The sequence below is a fragment of the Colobus angolensis genome, unplaced genomic scaffold, assembly GCF_000951035.1.
Source record: "Colobus angolensis palliatus isolate OR3802 unplaced genomic scaffold, Cang.pa_1.0 Scaffold1, whole genome shotgun sequence".
Taxonomy (NCBI): domain Eukaryota; kingdom Metazoa; phylum Chordata; class Mammalia; order Primates; family Cercopithecidae; genus Colobus; species Colobus angolensis.
The window spans coordinates 14,189,083-14,197,251 of NW_012110918.1; the positions used below are offsets into that span (position 1 = coordinate 14,189,083).

Here is an 8,169-nt window from a genome sequence, read left to right on the forward strand (position 1 = left end):
GGTTTTATGCAATTTTGCTGTTGACCTATGCTGAATTTATAGAATTTTTATGTCAGAGTTTGGGTTTTAAGTTGTTGATCATTACCACTTAAGGGTATTGATCTCTCCTATCTTATAAAATATGATTTCTGAATTACATATTTTGTGTGTGTGTTGTTTTAAAGGAGCGAATGCTACAGTATAGTCATTTTTGTCCTGTTGATATTAATTAGTTTTCTGTGAGCCTGAGGAAAACATAGTATTTTAGGAAATGCAGTATAGCTTCCTAAACTGGATTGTCTGGACCTGGTTCAGATTCATTCTGCAGATAAAACAGCAGTATTAGTCCAGAGAAATATCCCTGTGCCTGTCTTTTTATCAGAAATTGTAGGCTGCCTGAGAAGGGCTCCAGAGGTCGCACCTGACACAGGATGTAAAGTTGTCTACACTGGCTCACACACATCCTCCTCCTTGAAAATTGCCTCAATTACTGTCTCTGGTGCGAGCCAGAATTGCAGGACCTTGTGTTCTGCTGTATATACGAAGCTATTAAGTCGTCATAAAATCAGTCTGCTGTTTTACCAGTTAGTGAGATGTGGCAGAAAGGGCCAAAGTGCAAACATAACATTTTTGTGTGTTCTAAGGGAATGAAAGCAGGCCCTAAAAATACTCAGCAACATGATTACCTTGCGTACGCAGACATAAATATTCTGGGACACTTAAAAACCAACTTGCAGCCACACAAGAGAACATTGAATATTAATTAATAAAACCATACAGTGAGTAACGGAGCCTCGTAGTTGGCTCTGAATCTAACAATGAAATTGAACAAGAACTTCCAGGGATTTCATCTCTGAACTCAGATTTCACCGAAATGTAGATAATTTTAGAGTTAAATATGAAGGCCATTATACAATTGATCCAAACTAAACCAGCAGCAGTGGGGTAGTGACATCTTACTGTGTCTTCCAACAGTATCTAGAAGTAAAATATTACAGATGCCAATCAGAAAACTGGCAGGGAGTCTACTGCTAATACTGATCTTAGTCTAGAATTTGTTGTGTGTTTTTTTTGCTGCCTATTTGCAGCTCTTCAGAGATGTCTCTCAGCCATAGCAGGTATTCTAGCTGTGATGGTGGTGACCACTGTGGGCTCCCACAGGTCAGCAAAGGTTCTAGCCAGAGGCACACTTTACTTTGCATGTGGGTACTTAATCTGGTGATACTTGCTTTAAAACTTAGTTTTCTGAAACAATTATCATCTTATAAAATATAAAAGCAGAGATTGTGTGCATTAATCATGAAAGAGGCATATCTCCAACTCGCTAAACTAAAACTTGGAAAAAATTAGATTTAGGAAGCTTCTGCCTGCGAAGGTGAGACATGTATTGTTTCTCTAAGTCTCATCAGCAGCAGAAGCCAGAGAGCAGTGGCCTTCCTTCCAGACTCCTGTCCTAGGAAGTTTATCATTCTTTACTATAAAAACTACACCAAAAGATAGTCACCTGCAGATGGAGTGAATTGCAAGATCCTGTTACAGCTCAGCTGTTTTAACATAACTTCAGAAATAGATGCCATTGACCTCTCCAGCCAGAAGTAATTCTATTTTAAGCACTATACAGTAGTTACTGAAAGAGGAATGGTCTGAGTGATGTATGCTTTTTGTGGATGTGGGATTTTTCTTGGGTTTTGTTTGGCTGGGTTGTTTTTGCTTTCCTGTGTTTGAGGAGTTTGCTAAGTGGGGCTGGACTTGAGCAAGGGCTGGGGAGTTGGGAGCCTGCTACAGAAGTAGGAAGAGATGCTTCTCAGTGCAAGTCCATGGCATGAGACACGTGAACCCCACATGCAAAGGCCTTAGCTTTAGGTGACTTCAATTCGAAATAGGTAAATGATGAAGACAGTTGAAAATACAGTGTGAGGCCGGACACAGTGGCTCACACCTGTAATCTCAGCCCTTTGGGAGGCTGAGCCAGGTGGGTTGCTTGAACCCAGGAGTTGGAGAACATCCTGGGCAACCTAGTGAGACCCCTGTCTCTACAAAAAAATACAAAAATTAGATGGGCGTAGTAGCATGTGCCTCTAGTCCCAGCTACTTAGGAGGCTGAGGCAGGAGGATCACCTGAGCCCAGGGAGGTTAAGGCTGCAGTGAGCTGTGATTGCACCACCACACTCCAGCCTGGACAACAGGAGATCCTGTCTCAAAAAAAAAAAAAAAAGAAGAAGAAGAAAAAGAAAATATAGTGTGCCCCCCGCCCCCAATGCTGGTAGGAAAGAGTTAGCACATTAAAATCTGTATTAATGTAGTGAAATCAAAAGTAAATGAGATGGTTTTCCTTTTCTAATGCTTACTCCACATGACTCAATAAGGCAGGCAGAAGAAGCTCTTCTAAGGGAAGTTGCTGTGCAGCTCGAGGCCCATGGTCAGCTTCTAGAAAGGACCCCGAATCATTAACCCTCAAATAGAGTCCCCTGAATTTGGAACGGAAGTATAAAATGCCCACCACAAAGGCTTTCAGAAAAGTAGGATACTTTGCCATCTGACTATACTCTTGTATAATGAACAAACTCTTCTATGTAAAGTTTCACTGTATAAAGACCCATCTTGATTTTAGATAAGAAAGTTTTATTGATCTTGCAACTATCAATTCTGCTCTGTTCCTCCGTAAGCAAGTACCCAACCAATCATAGTAAATTTACATTAAGCTTAAAGGCCATTGGTATGAGTAAAAAAAATTCATCTCTTTAATATTTAGGTCAGTACCTTAAAAAGCCAAGCACATAGCAAGCACTCAATAAATGGCTGATCGGTTGCATTTTTAATATTTTATCTTTTTTTTTTTTTTTTTTTTAAACAGAGTCTTAACTCTCTCGCTCTGTCACCCAGGCTGAAGTGCAGTGGTGTGATCTCAGCTCACTGCAACCTCCGCCTCCCAGGGTCAAGCAGTTCTCATGCCTCAGCCTCCTGAGTAGCGGGTACTACAGGTGTGTGCCACCATGTTGGCCAGGCTGGTCTTGAACTCCTGGCCTCAAGTGATCCACCCACCTTGGCCTCTCAAAGTGCTGGGATTACAGGCATGAGCCACCGTGTCTGGCCTAGTCCTTTATCATACACTCTAATTAATTGCAATTGGCCACTTTTCAACTAAACCTTTCCTCCCAAAAAGGACTGCCCGTCACACTTACAAAGCCATGTAAATGGCATCCATGGAACAAACTAGAGTTGATTTCTTATTTCATAGAGGAAAGAATTCCATCCACTGACTTAATTATCTGTAGTGCTTAAGATGTGATGTGCTTAACAGCGTTTAGTGAGAGAAAGATTCTCTGTTCCCTGGGCCTGTTTCTTGGCCTTTTCTCCATCTGCTGCTCATTTTTATACCCAGCTTCCAGGTGCACACCATATTTTCTCCATTCTGATGGAAAGATGAATGTATATTTTAAAATTGAACGAAAACTACAAATCCTGGCTGTGTTTTATTATCCCTATCTCTGTTTGTCAATTTGAAGAAATTGAAGGGAGGTAACGATTCTAAGACCCCGTAGTATAGAAATATTCTGCAAAAAGCAGTGGTATTTGAAGGATCATTTTTAAAAGTTTAATATCAGTATTTTAAATGTAAGAAATTTGTTCTGCCTCATCAATTCTAACTTTGAAAGAATTCCTATAAATTATTAACAAAAAGATGCCAAATTCATTCTGATGATAAACACTTAAGAGTAGAGATTATTTTAATTCTGTGTACTTAAAATCATTTTCTATGTGCTCAAACTACTTGTTTTGCGTCAAAATTTTCTGTTGCATTTCAGTTTTTAGCATCTCTTCTAGAACCTTTAGAGTGTCAGATGGTACATCCTAGTGTTTCTGTTAGGATGCAGATAAGTTATAGTCTTGCCAGATTCAACTGAAAATGAAAATACTGGGCCAGGTGTGGTGGCAGGCATCTGTAATCTCAGCTACTCAGAAGCAGGAGGATCGCTTGAATCTAGGAGTTCGAGGCTGCAGTGCGCTGTGATCACACTTAAGAATAGCCACTGCATTTCAGCCTAGGCAACATAACAAGACCCCATCCCTGTTAAATAAATATAAAAATGGAAATACTCAGTTTTTTCATTTTTTGGGTAAGCAAGTGTTCTTCCATTTCTTTCTAAGATTTTGAAATGTGATGCTTGCAAGTCGTTTGCCTTCTCCATGAAAATACTCACTAGACATTTCTGCTGCCTTTAAGAGGAATTTAAAATTCTTTATAAAAATCAATTAACTATGCTTACCACAATCTTAGTATTTATCCTTAGTTTTGACTTAAACAATTTGTAATACATATTGCCTCCTCAAAGAGATGGAGGTCTAGAGATAAACAAATTCTAAGTGAGTTTATTATTTACCTACAGTAAATTAGTATTTTTATAGCTAATTGGGCTTTAGCAACACATAAGTTATTTTAGCTTCCCAAAACCTTGATAATTTTATTAGCTATGTTAATGCCTCTGATTTAATTTTGTCCTTTCAATTTGTAAAACTACTTCTCCCAATATATATTATTGTCTTTTGTGTAATTAAAGTTAATATTGTAGTTAATAATTGCCAGCGATAACTGGTTAGGGCTAACTCCCCTGTTATTGGTAACTATTTGCATAATATATTGCTCAGCATAGAGCTTGTAATTTAAAATGATTTCTAGGTTGCGTATCCTTTTGTTATTAATCCATCTTACTGCATTTTCTTAGAATAAAGAGTATCAAGGGAACTGACTCCATACTATTTTTAGTCAGAAAATTAATACATTTCATAATTAATATTGTAATATCCACGTTGAGGCCAACCAATGTAAAATTGATGGTTAACTATTTTTTTTTTTTTTGAGACTGAGTCTTGCTCTGTTGCCCTGGCTGGAGTGCAGTGGCCGGATCGCAGCTCACTGCAAGCTCCGCCTCCCGGGTTCATGCCATTCTCCTGCCTCAGCCTCCCGAGTAGCTGGGACTACAGGCGCCCGCCACCTCGCCCGGCTAGTTGTTTGTATTTTTTAGTAGAGACGGGGTTTCACCGTGTTAGCCAGGATGGTCTCGATCTCCTGACCTTGTGATCCGCCCGTCTCGGCCTCCCAAAGTGCTGGGATTACAGGCTTGAGCCACCGCGCCCGGCCGATGGTTAACTATTTGCATTTTATACTGTAAGCTTTTCTCTTGAAGTGTCACATGCTTTCTACAGTTATAACTTAAAATATTTACATTTCTGTCTCTGAGCGTAATGTATCTATATGAAAATTACAGCTGCTACAAGCTGTCAACCTGACTATCAACAGTGTCAGGTGAGCTTATGGCAGAAGCAAAAGATTAGAATTTGAGTTGATTTGGAAAAATAAGGTTGACCTATGCAATATAAAATGTTTTTTGTACTGAAGTGTGAAGGGCATGGGGAAATCCTTCTTGTTGCCTGGTGTCATAACTTCTTCTGTGCCTGTAGATAATACAGTTGGCCCTTGAACAGTTTGGGATTAGGGTGATCAAAAGTGTAACTTAGGACTTCCCAAAAACTTAACTACTTGACCAGAAGCCTTATTGATAACAGTCAATTAACACATACTTTTTTATGCCTTCAGAGTTTTATACAATAAGATAAGCTAGAGAATGGAAGACATTATTAAGAAAATTGTAAAGGCCGGGTGCGGTGGCTCACGCCTGTAATCCCAGCACTTTGGGAGGCCAAGGCAGGCGGATCACTTACCATCAGGAGTTCAAGACCAGCCTGGCCAATATGGTGAAACCCTGTCTCTCCTAAAAATTCAAAAATCAGCCAGGCATGTTGTTGCATGCCTATAGTCCCAACTACTCAGGAGACTGAGGCATGAGAATCTCTTGAACCCGGGAGGCAGTAGTTGCAGTGAGCCAAGATTGTGCCACTGCACTCTAGCCTGGGCAATAGAGCAAGACTCTGTCTCCAAAAAAAAAAAAGAAAATCATAAAGGGAAATGTATTTACTATTCATTAGGTGGAAGTGGATCATCATAAAGGTCTTCATCCTCATCATCACCATGTTGAGGAAGAGGCTGAGGAGGAAGGGGGCCCTTGGTCTTGCTATCTCTGGGGCGGTGGAGGTGGAAGAAAATTTGTGTGTAAGTGGATCCCTAAAGTTCACACCCATGTTGTCAAGGGTCACCTGTGATGCCACAGGCTTCTATATGCGTCTCTAACCTGTTTCCACAAAGGACCAATCCCTGAGGATGCTGTTGCCACAGGACTTGGCAGAGAAATGAAAGGGTTCCTGAAAAACCCTCCCGGGGTACCTATAGGAACTACTCTGATCCGTAATTCAACTCTCTTCTGCCTTCTAAGACAGAAACCTCAGATCTCCCTCAGCTTGTGGGTGGTACCGTGGGAACCGTCTGCATTTTCCAGTTATGACTTCACCTTTATGTGTTTAATCTGCCATCTTCTCATTTCTTTGCCCAGATAAGGTGATCTGTGTCTATGATGGTCAAAAGATAAACAAGAATAATATTTCCGTATATATTTGCAACTCACAAATTTTTCTTAGAATGATTTCTTTTATGTCATTACTTATAATACAATAAGTAAACAAGCTGTTTAACCATAGTTTTAAACTATTCTTCTAAACCCTGCTGTGTTGCAAATGCTGACAATTGAATAGGCTTTAATGTTTAATGGACTTTTAAAGTTGTAAATGGGTAGAAGTCAGGAGTTAGAAAATGGCAATTTTTTATTTTTTCATTTTTTGAGACAGATTCTCGCTCTGTCACCCAGGCTAGAGTGCAGTGGCACAATCTTGGCTCGCTGCAACCTCTGCCTCCTGGGTTGCCAAGGTATAACTTAGGACTTCGCAAAACTTAACTACTTGGTTCCTGGGTTCAAGAGATTCTCCTGCCTCAGCCTCCCCAGTAGCTGGCATTACAAGTGTGTGCCACCACACCCAGCTAAATTTTTGTATTTTTAGTAGTGACTGGGTTTCACCATGTGGCCAGGCTGGTCTTAAACTCCTGACCTCAGGTGATCCACCCACCTCCCAAAGTGCTGGAATTGCAGGCATGAGCCATGGCATCTGACCAGTTTTAAGAAGCTAAACAAGCCATGTGCAGTGACACGCCCCAGTAGTCCCAGCTACTCAGGAGGATTGAGTGAGCCCAGGAGTTGAGGCCAGCCTGGGCAACACAGTGAGTCACCATCTCTAAACAAAAATAAATAAATAAAAATTTTAAAATACAAAGCTAAACAAATCGGATTACATGTAATACATTTGCCTCCTTTAAGTTTTCTACTAAAGGCTATTCTAAGGATAGATTATCTTGAAATTATTTTGAAATTGAAAACTGAATTATATTTTTACTTTTCTCTGATGCACTTTCATTATTTTCTCTACCCCTTGGAACCTTTTTCAGTTTCATCAGGCTGGGGAGAAATGCCTCATGTTCACTCAAAGACTGAGAATTCTTGGGGAGAGCCACCCTCCCCTTCTCCCCTGGTGGATAATGGCACAGCCGCATGGGGAAAGCCACCCAGCAGTGGTAGCGGCTGGGGAGATCACCCTGCCGAGCCGCCAGTGGCATTTGGAAGAGCTGGCGCACCTGGTGCTGCCTCAGCCCTGTGCAAACCAGGTAAGCCTAGCATCGTGCTTGCCCTGATCTGGCAATTTAGAAATGACTCAAAGTATTGAATTTTAAAAATTAGAGTTTTAGGATACTTTCCTCATTATAATTACACTTTTACTACAAACCAAGAATCTTAGCCAAGCACAGTGCCTCACACCAGCACTTTGGGAGGCCAGGGCAGGAGGATCGCTTGAGCCCAGGAGTTCGAGACCAGCCTGGGCAGCATAGTGAGACCTTGTCACTACAAAAAAAAATGGAAAAATTACCCGGGCATGGTGGCACATGCCTGTAATCCCAGCTGCTCAGGAGGCTATGGTGGGAGGATTGCTTGAGCCCGGGAGGTTAAGACTGTAGTGAGTCATGATTGTACCACTGCATCCAGCCTGGGCAATAGAGCAAGACCCCGTCTCTTAAGAAAAGAAAAAAAGCCAAGATTATAAAATATTTGCCATGCCTGGTACGTGAACACAAAGGCGCTTTTAAGAGATATCCAGGCCGGGCGCAGTGGCTCACGCCTGTAATCCCAGCACTTTGGGAGGCCGAGGTGGGCGGATCACTAGGTCAGGAGATCGAGACCATCCTGGCTAACA

General features: G+C 41.2%; 1 protein-coding gene across 2 annotated transcripts in view; it reads left to right on the forward strand.

Annotated features, from left to right (window-relative positions):
• Window positions 1-8,169, forward strand: part of TNRC6C (trinucleotide repeat containing 6C) — a 110,865-nt gene that overhangs the window by 54,826 nt on the left and 47,870 nt on the right. For both annotated transcript variants that reach the window (XM_011954117.1, XM_011954035.1), the window contains exon 5: window positions 7,370-7,585. In XM_011954117.1, the coding sequence (XP_011809507.1) occupies window positions 7,370-7,585 (216 nt within the window). The remainder of the gene's footprint in view (window positions 1-7,369; window positions 7,586-8,169) is intronic.